The sequence below is a fragment of the Pyxicephalus adspersus genome, chromosome 6 (assembly GCF_032062135.1).
Source record: "Pyxicephalus adspersus chromosome 6, UCB_Pads_2.0, whole genome shotgun sequence".
In the NCBI taxonomy this organism is placed as follows: domain Eukaryota; kingdom Metazoa; phylum Chordata; class Amphibia; order Anura; family Pyxicephalidae; genus Pyxicephalus; species Pyxicephalus adspersus.
Genome location: NC_092863.1, coordinates 60,486,761 through 60,507,993, shown reverse-complemented (window position 1 = coordinate 60,507,993; position 21,233 = coordinate 60,486,761). Strand labels below are relative to the sequence as shown.

Here is a 21,233-nt window from a genome sequence, read left to right as displayed (position 1 = left end):
ATCATCATCCATTTCAAAGTAGTGTTTTTTTTTTCAAACACTTTCTTTTAAACATAATATTGAAATCATTTGGCTGCTTTGAGCCATAGCTTAAAATTGTTCATCGATTTACAATAACAATAAAAAATGTATGACATCTTGATTTTATTTTCTGATGGTACAAGTAACTGCTAGCTATGGTCTCCATATGTTTCACAGGAAATACCGTAAACTGATTCAAAAATTGTATGTGAAAATATCCTGTGAGTAAAGGATTCCACTGTGTTTATACATCCAATCTAAACTATTTCCTTGAAGAGTATGCTTGGCAGACAGACAAATAAACTAAACAAAGCAAATTATATGTTCAATGGTATACTCATCAAACTGTGAATCATGGAAGTGAACCTGCAAATCATATGCCATACTCCATACTCTGTACACTCTATTGGCATAATAGAAATATTAATGGATTATAAGGCAAAAAATAAAATCAATAAAATGACTCACGTCACTTTGTACAACACCAATTTTTTCTCTATAAAGTTTCACTTCTTCAATTACAATTAGCTAGTGTGTAGAGAATGGGCCTGAAGCTGGGTGATCCAACAAACCTGAAACAGATTTTCAAAGTCATTTTCTATTTGTAATGTTTTCAATCGTGGACCAGATCACCCAGCTTCACTGCTGAAAGTGTATCCTTCTTGGAGAGCTTTAATAAATCGGGCCCAATGTTTCAAATCAAATATACAGAATCACACAAAAAATAGGCACACTAATTTACCCCAAAAATATATTTTATTGTAAGAAAACAGATGTCAACCAGGTACACATGGAATTTTAAAACAAACTAACAGCTTTGTCCTTGTACTTGAACAAAAGTTTGTTTTCTTTCTTCAAAATAATATTCAGTATATTTTAAATTCTTTCTGTGGTATATATTTACTGGATTTTCATTCTGATCTGAATGACTATTTATAGTAATTAGTTGTGTTAGAAAATGATTTTAGAGTTATAACACCCATTTAAGGAATCCAGCAAACTTAGATAATATGTAATTGTAAATCAGGCGTATAGTGTGTAACCAAAATAAAAGACACATGAGTGTGAGGGTTTGGCTTGTTGATGGGTATGGTTTATCCCAAGGTCTGGTATATGGGCAGATCAGGATGGGGCTAAGCAATGTTTCAATGTTAATACTAAGTTGTTGGAAGATATGATTTACTGTCTATGTCATATATTAGACTCAATAGGGATTGCCCTGTTTATGGACATTCTGGAGGGTTATGAAGCATCACCTCATAATGGAGCTGCCTACAGTAAATCATTTACAAAGCACCATTTTTAATAGTAAATTTCTATTAAGGCACATGGGAAAAACCTACAGTACTTCAAAAAAATGGTATGCCACAGAAAACAAAGCATTCACGGTATTTTGCTACAGCAGATGAAGAGCATATTTTGCATCAATTCTCTATTATAAAACTAATGAAAAGGTCCAGTGTTTGATGTTATGAACTTCCATTAAATGCATTATATGAGCACTTGACCTCTTCCAACTGATTGTAAAAGAATCCCTATTACATAGTTGAAAGAACAAAATGAAAGAAATAGGATCGGTCTACAGTGGTTCCCAATCTGCGGCTTGTGAGCTACATGCAGCTCTTAGCTCTATGACATTGCTCATAGCAGATTTTTGGTACCTGTGTTCAGCCTATGCAGGGTTTTTATATGTGAACATGACTCCAAGGGAACATGATTCCCATTAACAAAATAATTTGCCTGAATTCAAAAGAACCACACTATTTCAGAGCTTACCTATTCAAAACTGAATAAAATAAAATGGCTCAATTACAACAAAGTAAAATAACAAACAAACAAGGCTATATGCTCATTTAAATTAATTTTCATAATGCATGTCATATATTACTGTAGCAAATAAATACACATTTACAGTTTACTGGGCACTATAGCAAAATACCTCCAAATACTTACAGACTGCAAACAAACAAGTGTGGTAGATGACAAAGCCATACTTACTGTAGTTGTAATTGGCTGGGTCTTATACCTAATCAAGGTTTAACCAGGCATATTTTGACTCCATTCATACATTTTGTAAATTTATGTTACAGAAATCTGAGACAGATTTTTTAGCAATACTCAGACAAGTGATAACAAAAACTTACACTAATAGTTAACCTTTCTGGTGAGTTTAAAAGCTGTTTCTGAATTAATATATATAGTATATCCCAAGTTACTGTCCCATAAGTACTTCATTGATTAGTTTAGTACGTTTGCAGCATGTTTATTATTGTACATTTTATTTGAGCAATGGTACATATTTGAAGGCAGGGCACTGTTTATCTGAAAATATTTGTAACATAAATGGATGGACTTAGTCAATCTCTGGTTTGAGATGTATTGTGGGGTCCACAGTAATACATAGACTATGTACTAACCATGTTATTGTTGGTGGAAAAACTGTGGGCTAAGGTTTAAAGTAGATGTTATGATTATGTTTGATGTATTCAGATTGTTTTTTTAGGAAGTCTCTGTTTTGCCCTAGGACAGATCTTTTACTGACATCTAATGCCCAGTGTAAAAGGATTTTTAGGATGGCACTCCTATTAAGGGTGCACATTGGGAGGTGCAAAGTGTGCCCCCACAAGAGCCCCATGCCAGTTTAGTGGGGGGCAGGGCAGGTCAATTCTGCACAGAGGCCCATTGTTGACTATGTCCGGCACTGGCTCCTAAAATACTTTTTTTTTTTTTTAATTTGAAAAGGTTAGACCCTCGGTCACATTTTTATTGCTGTTTATGTGGGAAGATTCACCCATCCATTTGTTCTGATGACCAATGCCACCAACTCAAAAAATTAATTTAAATCCATAAGTTTTGGGTGGCGTTCATAACAAAGGTGGGAGAAAACCTTTAATGTAGACATCTGTTATTATAACAGCTTTCTAAAGCTCATCATTCAAACGTTATAATCTGATTGTACGATCTCCTTTAGATCCACCAAAAAGTATGTAATGCAAGGGCCTACCTGATAGGATACAAATTAATTGGATAGCTTAGAAAGCTCAGCATAATACATTTTAGTAAATCTAAAATTGTGACTGTCAGACCCTCAGATAAGAACTCACTTTAGATAACTATCATTTCTTGCATCTCCCCAAAAAAGAAAAAAATTTTAACAAAAATCTTAACTTGGGATTTTGCTGTATATATCATTTCTTTTCAGCTGTGCACATTTTATTATTTGAGGCTACAATATATTTAAATTACTATAACCAAAGCTGGCATTTTCGTTAAAAACCAAAAAGAAATGTAAAACATTACCACTTCTACATTATCTTTTTCCTGAAACAGTCACTGTGCAGGGGTGAGACATAAAAAAGAGAGTGGTCCATTAAAATCAGTCACTTCCTCCTTAAAGCTTTCAGTATGCACACATGCTCATTTGGATAAGTAAAGGACTGAATGTGGTTGTTCTGCTCTGAGTTTAAATGTGCTCTTCAGTTTAAGAGATGTCTATCTGTAGTCTCATTCTGAGAGTCTCCCCCAGCTCTCCTAGGAGGTAGTTGTCTTCGTGTTTCTCTTCCAGTTTAGTGAAGTCACTTTTCTTATACAAAGGGATGCTGACTACACCTAGGGTGTAAGTTCCCGGTTGGATATTCTTATGAGTTGTATGGAGGTAACTGAGTCCATCCCTTTGGTTTATGCGGAAGATGGTGTTGTTGCCTTGAGATATAATATAGCGTACATGATTCGTAAGAGGTTTGATTGCCGGAACAATTTCCAAGATGTGGTTCTTTGTATTGAGCTCAGAGATGTTTATCTTAATCTTTAGTGGCTCCTCAATATCAAGACTGTTCAGACTTATCTCTTCATCCTGTGTAATTGAATTCTAAAATTATATTTGGCCAAGAAATGTGGCAACAGTATAATTATATCTTATTATGACACAGGGCAGGAGTCAGACTCTTGCACAGGTTATTCTATCAATAAACATGTTTAAAATGCAATCATGGTACATAACTGACGGGAAGACACTTCCCTTGCCTTGCTGTCACCCATCATCTATGTTGTTTAAAGGACTTACAGAATAGTAACTTTACTTGAAGTGGTTGGTTACTTTTGACTCCTAATTGACTTTAAAAATGCATCCAAAATGGCAAAAGAGGCAATGGATTCAAGACCTACTTCATTATTTCATTCGGTTTTGCAATAAATGGTGCTTAACAGGTGAAACTACTAATAACTGAGGAAGAATTGTCTTTATTTGAACCCACTGCAAATGCTTGGTTATTCATATTTGTAGCATCATGTTAGTCACCTTGTTAGACCAAGGACTCTCTGGATTATTTTCAGTTTATCTGTTCAGATTGTGTTATGGCTAAAACCTGCAGATCATTGTAAAACATGTAAATACCAGGGTAGGGACCCTTTATCTATTGAATGTCCCTAGTTTAGATGGAATTTCTTTGTTCATGTGTATTGTAATTTGTCAGTCAGAGTCTAGTTTGTTAATTTCTAGCTGGAAATGTTCCTAGCTTGCTGATTTGTTTTCTCCTCCTGTTACTAGGAAGATCTCCCTCTGCACAGTTGAAGGAGTAACACATCACAGGTGATGGATACGTATCCCTGCAACCAATCAATGCTATTAGTGCCATTAAATAATGGGAACATTTCCAGAAAGAGGGGAGTCAACCATGAAATAGTGAGAAGAAAACCTTTGTGAGCCACTTGGGCATGGGACCTTGGTTGGTCAGAGCCTGTGCCTTACTAGGCACAAGGCCAGGGTTTGCCTAGTGCCTTGGTTATTCAACAACTTGGAGAAATAAGCTTGCCAATTGGTGCTACAACACAGGATCCATCATCTGTGCTCAGATTTTAAGACTTTAAAGGGTGAGCCACTCTTAGTGAGATGGTGAGAATAAGTATTACCCAAAGCTCATAGCACTGAGAAGAACCACCCTAGGATGGATTAGTGCTCAGCAGAGTACTCTAAGAGGAATTATGATCAAAAAGAGCTTATGTAGGACTGGGCCTGGGCATACTCCTGCACCATGGTCCTCTCTCCTTTGCTTGTGAATTCAATAGCCCCTAAACTCCTTTATAGAGTCTGTGTGTGAGTTACTAGCCCACCAGAAGATAGAACCATACAAAATGTAGCCTTTCCTGTAAATGCTACACGAGAAAGTAACAACATAATGAAGCTGAGTTTTGTGCATTTGTGGCAGTACACATTGGTTTCTGGTAGACTGGTATCTTACCGTTAGAGGTTGTGTATCATTAGAACTTCTCTTTCCTCTTCCAGACTTCTTTGGATAGCCATTGATCTTACATTCATAGCATGCTTCTGGGGAAAGTGCATTATCCTCACTCTCCTCTCTAGCAGCAGCCAGATACTGGCCTCTATTGAATCCCATGCCGGAGACACAATGTCTGCAAAAATAGGACATCAATTTATTTTTGCACTGCACTATTACATGCATAATTATCTTTAAGTGATATCAGGACATGGATTGGATGATTAGGAAACCATCAGTTTATTTCAGTTCTATTATATTTGATAAAGGATCAACTGGTGCCACATACACTAGCTTTTTCTCTAGCTTTTAGTGATTTTATCTAAGTTGAAAAATAGTATGTTCCATGGTCTGATTGTTCCTGATATACAAACAATAGTCCATGTATACAGTTACCTTAGGTAACTAGAAAAATAAACTGAAAAAAAAAAATAAAATCTGATACAAGCTGCAGATGAACCATCCGAATCAGGGACAATATACAGTATTACATTATTTTTCTAGTTCTGTTCACATTTACTTGCATGATTCTGACCTGCTAATTGTAAAGAAGATGCTAACATGCTTGAAGGAGCCACAAGGTAATTGTGACCAGCTACTTATTTATAAAAGAATCACCTACATGAAAAACACCCATCACCAATACATTACACTACTACCTTAAACCACTTGTGAAATATTGGGATCCAAACACCTCAGTCAGCATGAGCTGAAAGGTGGCATTTCGTCGCAGGATCAACAACACACAAATAAGGTCATCACACTGTGCCATTTACTTGTGGGCCTGTTCACTATTAGCACTAGTAACACGAATTATCTGTTAGAACCGTCCCTTTTTGCTACATGGGACTATGGGTGGATAACTATCAAGAAAAATGTAGGTTCTTGAATCAGTTGTATTTGAAAAGTTCCTTCAATATTTTTTTAAATAAAATAAGTGGACTTGAATCATGGAATTCAAGGTTCCTAAGGCAAAATTAGAACACTTCTGGTGCCTTAAATAATTTCATAATTCCTTACCCTTGTCCAGCTCGGTAGTATCCAGGGGGGCATCCACAGAGATAGCCTCCATCAGTGTTGGAGCAGCCATAATTACAAGGATTCTTTGATGTACATTCATTTACATCTTGACAAGAAGATGAAAACTGGTCAAAAGCAAATCCAGGTGGACAAGCGCATTTGTAGCTGCCAAGTGTGTTGTAACATGAAGCAGAACCACATGTGTTTTGAGTGGTGCACTCATTTTCATCTATGAGAAAAAATATGGGAAGGACATTTATGAGAATTTTCATCTGAAAGCTTCAGTGTACAGTATGGTTTACATTCATATTGAAAATAGAATACTGGGTCTGGTGTTGATCAGAGATGACTCATGTTGGTCATGATGGCAATAAGGTGATTAAAAAACAATGCTACCCAGTACTCCAAATGGGAACGTATGATGTAAGCAGTCATCTACTAAATTAAAGCAATTCACCCCGTCAAGGTAAAAAATCCAGGCAAAATGTCCATGTAATTGAAGAGCTTTCATACTCACCACTCTGGCAGCCCATGTCCTCTACCATTGAAAAAAGCTGCAGGAAGCTCTCAGGCCAGTGGAGATGAATTATTCAAAATATTTTTTCATAAATGTAATAATTTCATAAATTTGACATAATGTGTCATTATGTTTAAATTTAGTGTGGAAAGATTTGGCAAAAACATAGGCTTCATTTGGTGATAGTGACTTGATAGTTCCATTTACTGTAATGGCAATCATGGGCTGGTGCCTAAGATCAAGCTACTGCTTGCTGTGTGCAGTAACAGATTCTCAAGGAATACTGTAGGGCTTACAACCTAATACATGTGTTAGTTACATGCTTGTAATTATTGTAAATATCATGGCTTTGGAAGCCTGTTGCCAAGGAAAACCTGGTTCAGTATTCCTAATGGCTGGTGGTTGTTTGGGGCAACACACTAAATGAACAAACTGACGTTAACTTGAACATGTGTGAGCAGTTCTGGTAGAACCAAACCAATTTTTTTATTTGGAATGATTTTGCATTCTGCTGAAATCTGAGCAGTAATAATACATAAAATAAATGAAACCATTATTCATTGAATAACTAAACAATTTACAAATTGTATGTAAGCAAAACAGTTAGAGAATTATGTATGCTAAATTCTTACCAACACACTGGTTCCATTGGTAGTGCTGAATGTAACCCTGTGGGCAGCCACACCGATAGCTACCAACTATATTTTGGCATCCATGCTGGCATCTGTGATTTCCATCACATTCATCCACATCTGTATAAATTAGGGACAATAAAGATGATAATGTTACTCATTTATCTTAAGGCTGAATCTCATCTTTGGTATACAATCTCAGTTTCATACCAGTTTATTTATGTGAACTCTTATTGAAACAAATAATTCTTAGTATAGAGAAGAAAGAAAGCAATGTGGAGGATGATGCAGGACAGTTCAGGTAAGAGAAAACAAGGCAGGGCATGGCTAAACAAGGCTAAGGTACCTTCTCTGGAAAACATACCATCACAGTTTAAGCCAGTGGAATCCAAGGAAAATCCTCTTTGGCACTGACATGCAAAGCTTCCGGGTGAATTTTGGCATTCTCCTTTAGTTCCACATATGTTGGGCTGTGTGCATTCATTATTATCTATAAAACAAATGTGATATATAAAGCATACCATCCTATAGTTTATTTAAAAAATAAAACTAAAGAAAGAAAAGGTTAACAAGCCATTAAAACATGTCTTCCATTGGTCGGCTGAACAATAGTAGATTACTGTAGTAATTACACTGTAGAGTACTGCACAAAGCCAAGACAACATCAGATATATAACAGAGTTGTTTCCTCTCCCCTACATCTGTAATCTTTGGTGGTGTTACCCTGTGCTTACTTACCAATGCATGCGGTGTGATGCTGGGTAAATCCCGGAGGACATTTACAGTTGAAACTTCCAACAACATTGACACAGAGGAACTGGCAGTTATGTTGTTTGGTTTGACATTCATCAAGATCTAGAATCAATGAAAAATCCCAGTTAAGCAGTTTTTTGAACATGTACCTTCATTTTCTCGGCCACAAAGCAGGTGCTTGCATGTTTTTGTCTACAGCTTGTGCAGCTGTTTTACAATTACACGTCTGAACATTCAAAATATTTCCCTTTTATTTCCTGTTTGAGGCCACGGGCCTAGCAGTCGAAATGTTTATGGAATCTTCTTTCTATATGAGTAAGCTTCTCTATCTTGGGTCTAGAGCCAGGTACTTTATAAAAAGTAAGCATTGCTAAACGAATGACCAATGTGTTTCGTGCACTTTTTTAACTGATTAATTTACTAGTATACTCTGAAATGGGTTTTATGAAATGTTAGTGCTCTATTATATAAATGTGAGCTTTAGGAAGAAAATCTGAGTACTTGTACATGCATAAGATTCCTGGGGGCCATCCATATGATTTCAAGATAAGTAGTGAGGCATAGGGGATGCAGGTGTTAGTGCCAATGCTTGCTTTTCCTTTGCAAAAGCATCTATAAGTTGTACCTAAACTTCTTTTACAAGGTATGTGCAAGTACCCAGCAATGCCTACATTTTAATATTGGTAATACTTTGCCACTTATAACTAATAAACTTTCCTTTAAGTGTATGTCCAGGCAAAAGAAATATAAAATGCAGCACATCAGTGCAAAGCATGCACCTTCCTTTATGTTCTATACATTTAAATTCTGCAGGTACTTAAAATATAGATGTTGATATGCCAGAAATGCACTCAGCTTCTACATCTTGATATGGGATAACAACACACAAAATTTTTGTGGTCAGTTTTGTCAGCCCTGCCTAAAGGCTAAGCATTCTGTCCAAAAATAAAGACTTTTTGGGTTATCGCTATTCTTAAGGTAACACCTATAGCAAAATACATCTAATGGACTGTTAGGGCATACATATATTTACTCTATGTAGTACCAAGTGCCTATCACTGAAAGTGTTTATTAATGATAATACTATTGGGTCTGTTTAGATCCAGGTACCTGTCAATCACTAAGATAATTTTTTGTAATTCCTGCAGCTGTTAATAAGTAAGTAATACCAGAAGTGTGTTCAAGATGCCAGGGTTTAGTAAATGAAAGATGACATAGGCTTGTAATATATTTACACAGTGGTTGCATACACAGCTAAATGTGGAACTGCATGATTAATTTTAGAGTGGGTTTTACATTGGACCTAACTAAATCTACCTTTCACAATAGCAACTATTTGGTCTTTAGTACACTGATTACCATATTTGTTCAGACTTAAGCAAAATACAAATAAAGTGTACATTATACTGAACTTAAATGTAGCCAAAACATCAAGCATCCTTTGCCATTCTCGTGGAAAAATGATGAAGAATAAGAATAGAAAATGTTTCCTTGAACTTGTACATTTTTTTACCTTTGCACGTCTTTCCATCCTCTTGCAGAACATATCCTCGGGGACATGAACATTGAAAGCTGCCCTCTGTATTCTTACAAATGAAATTACATGGCTTGGGGGACTGGGAACACTCATCAAGATCTACAAGGCAGAAAAATGAATAACGTAAGTCAACAATTAGTCTTTTTTCAGATTAATGTTACAGTTCTAACAGTTTACCTGTAACTATTCTCTTCCTTAGTGAAAACATTTGGATTGACTTAGCAATAGGGTAAAAAATCTTGACCTACTCTACCTATAAACTTCTAGAAAACAGGGAGCTATGGTAACTTTAAAATTTCATGTTGAGCCTCTGTTACTGAAAAGGACAAAAAATATGAATGAAGGGGGCAATCTAGGGATGTGGTGTAAAGGGCCAGATGAAGGACTTCCAGTTAGGAAATAAGATTGGACTTTATTGGGACTTACTGCAGATTCTAAAGTAGTCTTTGAGACACTTACAGTGTGCAGTAAAATCAGAGAAACATTTTCAGCACATGGGATGTTACTATTCAACCATGTGAAAAGCATCTGCACATGACTGGGCATTCAAAGTGAACAAAAAATTGCTTGTCAAGTTTTAGGATAATTACATTTAATTGTTAAACAGTTTTTGAATAAAGATTAAAGATATTGTAGAGTTTGGGGGTACTCTTAGCAATGACTTTTATAAAATGTTATTTTTTAAATATATTTTTCCCCTTTCTAAGCATTATTGGCAAACATGTATTTGGTAGTTGACTGGAAGTTTGTTGGCACTGTGATATTACTATTTTTAGTGTGCTATCATCATGTTTAATTTGATCTAAGCAACTGATATTAGAGCTATAACAAGGACACTTGGCATGATGACATGTATGACCAGCAGCTCCTTACACATGTTGTAGAGCTTCCATGTAAGCTGGAAATGTCTAAGTTTCAGCAGCATCTGTTCTCAACCTGGGCTACAAAAGTTCCTGAACCCTATAGATTCCGTCACAAACATTTATTGCACATCTGAAACATATAATACACCTTTACAACTTCTGTTGAACTGTAGACACACTGAGTTTAAAACTTTTAAATAAATTTTAAGTTCTGTAGCAGCACAGGAAATATTTTTCAGTTTTTTCCATCAGCATAAAAACAAAGCTTGTGATGGTACTGTGGTTTTGCATGCATCATCATGGCTGCAGCATCAGCATAAGATTGTTTGAGGAATAGGCAAAATACACATGGTCAGAGGGAGGACACCAAAGCAGGTGTAAATATTAACTTCAATGTCAGTATTAGCCATAGAGCGGAAGTAATGTGGATGTGAAGCTGTGCTAAAAGACAATGTTTTTGCTCATGGAAGAAAAGAAAAAATGTTGCCACATGTTTCAAGGAGCAAAAAACATGTCTAGAAATGTTAAAAGCATGGCACCAGACGTTCAGCCTAATTAGAAGCAATCATTATTTCATACATAACAAATAAAAAAAAGTAAAAGTTCAAACTGATAACTCTGATAACTCTGAACATTACAGTGAAAAGGTCTTACCAACACATGATGTGCCTCCAATGTCAGTTGTGTAGCCATGATTACAAAAGCATTTAAAGGAGCCAATATTGTTGACACATTGTCCATTCTGGCAGAGGTTTGGCATTACTTTACATTCATCAATGTCTGTGAAAGAAAAAAAGGATTTAACAAGTTGGCATGGATTGCATTTGTCATGTTGCATTTTGCTATATTTGTTTTGGTATTATCATCAGCCCTGAAAGCAGTGATATCTGACCAATACTGGTGCCATTTTATCACTGTTAGGGGGTCTATTTGAAAAAGAATCACCCATTTATTGCCCAAAATTTACACAGTTTTCCCAAAGGATTAGAAAAAAGATATGTGCAACTTGGGTAATATTTGGGTGAATTCTGCTTGATGGTTGTTGAGGAGAGGGTCAAACAGCAACACAGGCCTTTTCAATGTAAAGGTTATTTTACAAATATTTCCCGTATTATATATATTTCAGTATAAGTCAGTTTCAGGGTGGTAATAACTAGGAATCTTTAAAGTTGTCAAGATTACACATCTTGGTTGAATGGTTTGTCACCTTGGTTTTGTCAGCTTGGTTGTGAATTGAACATATATAGAAGTTTAGCGACAAAATATGATAGTATACCATACATGTACTAACATACATTTTTGCATGATAGTTCACCCCTAGACAAACGTGACCTTCACCTACTTCACCCATGAAGTAGTTATGACTTTTCCCTTTTTCTCATCTTTTAGTCATTTTACCCCATTCAATGAAACTACAACAAACATATTTGGTATTAATACCTGCATGTTCATATTACCTGTATTATGTTCACATTCTTTTACATACGTGATATACTCATATATTTACATTCTTATGAATACATATTTGGTATATAATATAGAACACTGACATGATATTGTTATTTGATGTTTTGTGTTTTTTGTATCTAATCCTCATATCAATCTAAATCTTTTATTTATTAGTATATTCTATGTGTCTCACCCTTCCTGAGGAAGCCAATAAGGCAAAATGCGTTGGGATCATCAACCCCCTATTGAGGGGACATAACTTTTGAACTTCACACAGGGAAATCTGTGTCTATTAAGCTGTCCAGAATCCCACATGGTAGAGTGGAATATGGACCTTTAACTTCATTTAATTAATATGTAATGTATTTATGACTTGTTTTGTACCATTTTTACAGAATCATATAATATACTTACCACTTAAAAAAAAACATTGCTGTTACCCTCCACTTCCAAATTTTGAATATATTTAGATGGTTGTCTACTGTTCACGTAGTTAGTTCAACCCTGGTGGGTCCTTTTCTGTATTGAAGTGCATTAAACATACAAGGTTTACCTACCTCTGCCATCTGTGGTGTATCCTGGTCCATGTGGACAGAGCTTCTTAAACTGAGATGTACCTGGCAGAGGGCAAATCTCACATTGGTTGCCCCAGCCTCTGCCTCCATTGCAGCAGCATTCAGATTTAGTGACATGGTTTCGACTGCTGGATGACATTTGACACATTGTTTGCAGGACTTCCGAGAAACAAAATCCCTGGCGTGTATCTGTGAGAGTCAGACATGAAGCAGTTACACATTTAAAGTCCAATATTTTCACTATGTTCCCCCATCCACCAAGATGCATACTGCAAAGTTTTATCTTGAAATATTAGCAGCATTTAATATTGGCTGAAGGCTGATAACAGATAAACATATACACATTACGCAAGGTTATGTCATCCACAATATTCATTATCTTTTTTTTCTTTGGAAAACATTAAACTTTGATTTTCACAATGCTTTGCGTGTTTGGACAATAACACCCTGAAAGGCATTATTATGGCAGTACAAAAAACATATTGTCTTCAGTATAACAAAACTACAAATTCACATTATTAAATTGAATGTGCAATTACATTTTATGCAATGAAATACTCCTGGGTTTGTTTATGATGCATGACCTTTCATTTAAGCCCTAATTGCTGTACCACAGATTCACTCTTATGTCATCTTAAAAAAAATTATTTATGCAACGTCAAATAATCATTTGGTGTAACTACATGCCAAGCCACGTTTTAAAGCAAGCTATTGTTATGATACTGAATGAGAAAATTACAGATGTCTCTTTTGGAGCCTTATTCCTGTGACTCCTGGAAAATTTAACAATCATAGTTCTTAAATAACAAAGAAAAGAGAAAAGAGGAAAAGAGAGGCAAGAAAAGAATAGATTTCTTTCTGTTCATATTTTTCCCTTATATATACAGGATTCCTTATGTGTATACTGCCTATACACCGGGTGAGCATTTTTATGGAACACTGAAAGGTAAGTGCTACAGTCAGTGTGATTCATGTAGACACGTGGAATGGCACTGGAAGAAAGGAGCTATTGCACCTGCAAGAACTGTCAAGGTTTCCATGGGATGACCAGACATGAGTGTTTCTTAAATTACATGAGCTACAGACTGCACTCATTACATTTCTAGTATTCCAGTTGATTAAACACTGGGCAAAGGTATTACTAGCTGAACACAGACGTGACCTAATAAATGTAAGGTATAAACTCAGTGATTCCCTTAGAATTAAAACTAGCCCATTTTTGTACTAAATTAAGATTTGACATTTACTTTAACAAAAATCTACTGTTGGTTTTCCCAATGCAGCTGGATTTTTGTATTTTTAGAAGGATTGAATTGAAACTAATGTAACGTTTATGTGGCCCTGATGGGCAAATTCACTCTTTCAATTTACCTCCAGTCAGTTATACAGAATGTTATGTGAAATCCAAAATGTAAAAGCTGATAGACGGTCTGATTTATCCAGAACAAGAAAAGGAGAGAAAGGAAGAAAACATTTTCTTATGGGGATATATGTCTTCTCCAAGGATAAGGAGGAAATGTCTTACCTTAAAAGCCATTTTCTCCTATGACTTAACAAAATTACCTAATAGATATCTTTCATTCTCTATATATTTATACTATAAAAAAAACTTTAACATATATATATATATATATATATATATATATATATATATATATATATATATATATATATATATATATATATATATATATATATATATATATATATATTGTGACATGGCAAAAGGGGTCATCTAGGAGGGAAGATAAATTTCTCCTCGTTTCCTCTCCTATGGGAGAGATTAACCAGCAACAGGTCTGCTGGGATTCCAGACCTGGGTTTTGCATGTCACTTAGAAGTATTTTGATCCAGGCCAGAGTTTGGTTTTGTCTGGCCATTAATTGCTGCACAGCTGTGAGCAGCAGGTAAAAAGGGAAGCAAGAGGAAGGAAGCTCCCTCTGACCTGGGGCACAGGGAAGCTCCCCGTGAGAGCCATTGTTGTACTACATGTAAGTTAAGGTTGCTGGAACGTTTGTGTTGAGTTGGCTGGGTTAGCCACCAACTGGTAAAGAGGAATCAGTCTGCTGTTTAGTTAGTGCCTGACTGGCTAGGATTTATTTTTGTTTTGATTTATCTTATGCAACCTTTTAATAAAACTGACTGCGGGTCAGCTTCAACCTTATCTACTGTTTCCAGTGTGCTTCATACACCTCTCCTGCAGTGTGAGAGTACCTTTTACCCCAGAAATGGTGATCCCACAAAGGTGGTATACCACTATATGTATATAAAACTTCATTTAAAATCACTATAGCAATGGTTTGTTAAGAATAATCTTTTTTTCATAATTTATAATGCTAAATTGTATAGTGACATTTGTTTTATGGTCACTCACCAAGACATTCAGTTCCAGTGACCGATGTCTGAAACCCTTCATTACAGTCACAGCGGTAGCTTCCAATAGTGTTGACACAGCGGCCATTCTCACAGATACCTGGCTTGCTACGACATTCGTTTTCATCTGTATCAAAGCAATGGGAAATTGTAAAAAAAAACATATAAAAGTAGCTGCATCACCACAAGAACCACAAAAGCTTGTGTACATTTGGTTAAGCCTCCAAACCACTGTGTGTAGGCTTAAAATACAGGAAACAGTGTAAGTGGTTGAGCTCATCCATGGTTTTTTCAACTTTTTTCCATTATAAAAAGTGGGCAGATGATGTCCAGACTATGGAACATAACAAACAGATTAGTTCAATGTAGAAGAGAGAATAATGTGTCCTTCATGGCTTTATTCAGTTGACAGAAGCATGTGCAACAAGTTTCACAATATTTTTTTTATGTATTTGTTACATTTTTCACATTTTTAACAAACCATACAAAGAAAACAACTTGCAACATAAAATAAACAGTATTTTAACATCACACAGTTTCATCTTGTATAATTGCATAATAACAGAAAACAAACAAATGAATATTGGGGAAGGAAAGTAAAGGGGAAGGAAAATAAAGGGGGAGGGGGAGTGGGGGGGGGGGGGCATCTGTTAAATGATACCAACATATCCAAGAATACATGAAACCATCACCACTATAGGAGGACTTGTTTGTCCTTCATGGTAACCAATGACCTCGGGCACCTTATTTCCAATCTAGCTATAATAGGGGGCGAGTTATCACATGGACTGGGGCACAGGCCAACATATGTGGGAGGAGCAAAGCACCAGTCCATCCATCAACTTTAGAGTCCAGTTATGGACTGGGCATCGCTGTGGTGTTGTAGGTCACATTTATAATGTACCAGGAAGAATGCTGAAAGTGGGATAGGACCTCCTCCCTCTCTGGACTGGACAAAGCTTTGTCTATGAAACAGAACCATTTATTCAGAAATTTAGATTTTTGTTTATCTTCCCCATCTGGCCTCCAATATATCCCTATGGAACATCGTTAGTAACGATGGCCTGACCATCTCCAGTGTGGGAGGCTTAGATTCGATCCATTAAGTCATAATGGTCCTCCTAGCTACTAATAAACACAGGTCTACCCATGCCTTTTTCCCTTTCCCTAAACCCACATCCTGTATCATGGACCAATCCCAAAAATAGACACAATACCGGGCATAGTGGAAAAGTAACCCCCATTGGTCTCTTCAGAACCTGCAACATTGCCTTCCAAAACTGAACGATACATGTACAGGCCCAGTAGCTTTGATAAAGGGTAACCATGGCCCGTCTGCACTTTAGACACCTTGTAGACTTTCCAGGATTTTGATCCACTATTGCAGTCCGCAACCTATAGCCTTTGTGGGTCCTGTGCATAATCTTAAATTGAGTCTCTCTCCAAAGTTCATTGACCGCAGCCTTTCTCACCGTTAGATAACCAAATACTATTTTGTCTATTAGGCCATCAACTCCTTATGCCATTCCCTTAAATTGGAGCCAGACAGAGGTTTGTTGTACAAATTTTGAAAAGTCTTTTACACATTAGATATCAACATTGGAGATAATGTCAGAAGTCTATCAAAATTGTTGGCCTGGAGAATAGTCAGGACATCCCTGCATTGGGCCCCACAGTACTGTTTTAGTAGATTGTAAAAGAGCGGGTGACCAGCCTTGGGCCGTAACTTATACCTAGATACCACGGAATATAATGGGTATGGTTTCCCATTGTCCCATCTGCAGAAATCACCCACCTTAGACAGCCCCCTCTTCTTCCAGGCACTGAATGCCTCATATTCCTGACCCTGGGGGAAGATGGGTTTCCGCAAATTGGCAAATATATCAAGAACCCACAGGGCACGCCTAATTTTTTTCCTTAAATTTCTAAATTTTACGACTGTATCTCTTATCACAAGGTTATGTTTGATGTCCGTGGGGAGTCTGGAGAAAGGGCAATGTAGAATGGCTCTCAAGTTCGACGGGTGGGCCATAGCCCTTTACAACTTACATTGTAATATCCCTGTGTAAGATCCCTGTGTGTAGCAGTACCGTTTGCAGGGGATATACCAGTCTGGCAAATTAGACCATTTTTATTAGATGGCATCTGCCAAAGAAGGAGTAGATTCTCCCACAGTAGGAGTTCCTGCTATATTTTATGGAACAACGGTGCATAATTCAGTTTGTATACACAGGAGATATTTTTCCTGATCTTGATACCTAAGCAGGTTATGTACTCAGTGGCTACCTTGAAATTCATTTGGGACAACCAGTATCTGTTTCGTAATGGGGTTAGTGGCAATATCTCTCTCCTGGTGAAGTTAATCTTGAGACCCTCCAACCTTTCAAATTCCTGAAAAATGTTTTCAATTTGAAGCAGATCTGCTGTGGGATCAGAAGTGAATAGCAATATATCATCAGCAAAAAATGCAGAGCGCAGTTCTACCTTGCGCATGCAAATCCCATGGAGTTTAGGGGTGGACTCTAAATGATGCACCAGGGTTTCTAGTGCTGAATTAAAAAGTAGGGGGATAGGGGACACCCCTGTCGTGTTCCCTTCTGAAGTGGTATTTGCTTTGAGAGAAAACCAGGGGAGTGAACCCGGGCTTGAGGATTACTATACATGGCCTGTAAAAGAGTAAGGAATGGGCCCTGCATTCCAATATTCTGTAAAGACTAAAAGCCATCCGACATCCACATTATTGAACGCCTTTTCCGCATGTATACTAATAATTGGTATATCTTGCTGCGGATGGGAGTTGGTGTATTCTAGGGCAGCTAGTACCCTGCGCATATTGGTGGTTGGCAGATCTACCACGCACAAATCCCACCTGTGACGGAGATATTAGAGGGCAAAAATTTAGCCAAACAGTCTGCCATAATTTTAGATAGAAGTTTAGCATCTAAATTAATTCTTGATATAGGCCAATATGCTTCTGGGTCTCGCGGGTCCTTCCCTTGTTTTGAAATTACTTTTTTATACAATTCTTTACCAGATGGTAGGTATGTACCGAATTCCCACATATGATTGTATAAATGTCCCAAATCTTGTACCACATCTTCTTTCAATATTTTATAAAATTTGGATGTGAGGCCATCAGGGCCTGGGGCTTTGCCATTGGCCAATTGGGATATGGCTTTGTTTATTTCAATATCTGAAATGGGTACATTTAGCTGATCCACCTGTTCCCTGGTCAAAGATGGCAACGTTAAAGCATCAAAAAAAATTCCCAGCTCTTGAAGAAGGCATACTTCTGCTTGTTTACAGAATAGTGTATAAATCTGCCAGTGTAGCCGAGATTTGCTCTGGGTGGGTCACCTCTGATCCCCCGGCAGTAAACAATGCAGGAATAAAGGTTTGTTTATATCTGGGTAGTATCAAATTGGCCAGCATTTTCCCAGCCTTGTTGCCAAACCAATGCAATTTTAAATCAATATGTTTTCCATTGCACTGCTCATATCTCTCCAGCCAGGTGTCAAATGCTGTTTTAGCTTTCTGCCATTGAGACCTAGTTTCTCCATCTGGGTTAGAAGTCATTTGGGACTGGGCACCTCGCAATAATGCTAGCGCCTTTAGATACTTGAATTTCGGCAGCTTTTTCTGGGTCGATACATATCCAATAATTAAACTCTCTGTCTACAACTCTACGTCTGTGTAAAAAAGGAGTTCCTGGGGGAGTTTGGGGCTTACACATTGATGATAGTGTATCTGGTGTCACCAATGGTGAGATGAAGTTTCCCAAATCTTCCCTCCTTTTCACTGTGTACCCCCATCACCTTCCCTTTAAGATACTTATGTAGCAAGATCAGAACCCCAGCTTTTCTCCCCACAGCTTGGGATCCCAGAACCTCGCCCACCCATAACCTCTGCATTCTGGAAAAAACTTCCCATCCAATGTGTGTCTCCTGGAGGAGTGGGATGTCGGCTCCCAGGCGTTTTAAGTGATGGAGAACTGCCATTGGCTTGTTAGGGGACCTTAGTCTCTTGATATTAGACAGGAGACTATGTGCAAAGAAAGTGCAGTGCTCCAGACTTTTCCTGTGAGGTTCTCCCAGTGTCCGTCCAAGACCCCACACTGCAAAGAGGCTCATTAGGACGGAATAACAAAACAGAGTCTGCCAGGTTTATGGGGGCACAAATTTCCTATGGTGGTCTTCTTTTTTTCCTCATGGGACACATAAAAAAACACAAAAATGGGCTCACACCCAGAGGGTATCAGGGAGCGTATCAAAAAATGGTGGCTTCAGCTAGTTCTTTATCTTCACTCACTGCCAGATTGCACAAAATTAGAAAAAGGTGTATATAACCAGCTTGGGATGGTTGGTAAAAGAGAAGAAGACACCTTATCTACTCTTTTGCCGGGTTTTATCCCTCTTGTGGCCAACAGTCTTCCACAGTGAGGCCCCTTTGATTGCTTTTTTCGGTGATTGTGAGCCATTCTTCTGAGAGGTATGCGAAGTTGAGGATTCAGGTGAGGAGGCCGGTCCACTTCTGTTGGGGTCATTTCCCTCTGTAGAACGTTCAATTAATCTTCCACAAATACTTCAGCATCTTGAGCAGAAATAAAGGAGCGGTGTACACCTTCCTGTTCCGGTTAGCACTAAACGCTTGAAAAATCGCGTTTTTGTCCACATAATCTAGATATTTTACTATCACTGGACAGGGAGCATTATCTTCCTTTTGTGGCTGACCCAGGGGGTGTGCTCATTCAACCTTGCAAACTCGTAGGCCCAAAAGACCTGGGAGTGTATTAGCACAGAGCTCCATGAGTTTACCTGGTTTCACTGCCTCCAAGATTCCTATAATCTAAAGATTATTCCTGCGTGACCTGTTTTCCATGTAATCTAACTTCTCCATTAAACTGCCAAGCCCCGATTTTCTAGTAACATTATCCTGGTGGAGGTTTGATTCGCATCATCCTCCGCGAAGGAGATTCTTTCCTCCACTGTTTCCAGCCTGCGGGCATGATCTCTGAGTTCCTGTCTCAGGGATTGAATGCCTTTTCCTATTGCAATATCTATGGCTTCCTGCAATGTGGGCTTAAGCAAAACTGCCACTGCATCTGCAATAAGTGCATGGTCAGAAGTAGGTCTGGTTGTATCTTGTACTCGCCTGGAAGGCGATAGTGAGGCCATCGTCTGTGACTGATGAAGGACGTCGGCCATCTTGGATTTATGGGCATGATTTCTCTCACGCTGCCACCTCGGAGTGAAAGGATCCTTTCTGGATGATTTATCCAAGAATTTCTTCATCTGGATCGTGCTCCTGTGTGCGGGGAAATATTTCAGTGGTCTGGCAGTGAGCTGTCACGAAGCAGAGACGTGATTTTCCCCTGGGTGAACGGGAGCTTCTGAGATCCGTCACTCTCCCATAGGGCGCCAGAACTGGAAGTTCCTTCACAATATTTTTAAGATGCTTGAACTTATTTACTGATGGCTTAAAAGCTTGATTAAATGAACATTGATTACATGTTGGGCCTAATTTATTAAAGCTTTCCAAGGCTGGAGAGGATACACTTTCATTGGTGAAGCTGGGTGATTCAGCAAACCTGAAATGGACTGGGTCCATGATTCAAAACATTTGCTAGCAAATAGAAAATGCCTTTGAAAAAATCCATCCCAGGATTGCTGGATCACCCAGATTCACAGATGAACTGCTGTGCTTCTACACTTTAAAGTGGAAGTCAGAGCAAAATGAAAAGGCCTCAATATTCAATATGTCCGTTTTATTACTTTTATTATGCAAATACAAAAAAAATATTGTGCCTGTGCAGCTGCCATAAACCAAGAGTATGCCTAATTTCCTAAAATACCAATCAGTGCTGTCAACCCTGTCCATGTCTTCCCTGTTTGACTACAAAACACCAAGGGATGGAGTATTTAATACACAACAGAAAACTTAATCAGACCTGACCTGTTTTGTGAAATGTAGGTTGACTTTTTGACTAACTTAAATCCCTTAGAACAAAAGAAAAACAGAATGTCAAGATGCTTTTCTTGACTGATGTTTTTTAGGTTCCCAATGCAACAAGTGGTATAAAGAGCCATAAACATGTTTTTTAAATCCAAGTGTTATTTCACAAAAATGTATTATTCCTATTAAAAATAAGAGACGACAATGCTGAAATGCTAAATATAAAGTACAATACTTCTAAGAAAACCTTAAAGGAAAATAAAGGCAG

The 21,233-nt window shown here is 37.6% G+C and overlaps 1 protein-coding gene across 1 annotated transcript in view; it reads right to left on the bottom strand.

Moving 5' to 3' along the window:
• Positions 1-758: 758 nt before the first annotated feature.
• The window catches only part of FBN2 (fibrillin 2), a 118,660-nt gene continuing 98,185 nt past the window's right edge, over positions 759-21,233 (bottom strand). The window contains exons 56-65 of the mRNA XM_072416007.1: positions 15,015-15,140; positions 12,623-12,829; positions 11,271-11,396; positions 9,730-9,852; positions 8,202-8,318; positions 7,828-7,953; positions 7,464-7,583; positions 6,315-6,543; positions 5,259-5,430; positions 759-3,874 (exon numbers count right to left, since the gene is read on the bottom strand). Of these exons, the coding sequence (XP_072272108.1) occupies positions 3,503-3,874; positions 5,259-5,430; positions 6,315-6,543; positions 7,464-7,583; positions 7,828-7,953; positions 8,202-8,318; positions 9,730-9,852; positions 11,271-11,396; positions 12,623-12,829; positions 15,015-15,140 (1,718 nt within the window). The 3' untranslated portion in view covers positions 759-3,502. The remainder of the gene's footprint in view (positions 3,875-5,258; positions 5,431-6,314; positions 6,544-7,463; positions 7,584-7,827; positions 7,954-8,201; positions 8,319-9,729; positions 9,853-11,270; positions 11,397-12,622; positions 12,830-15,014; positions 15,141-21,233) is intronic.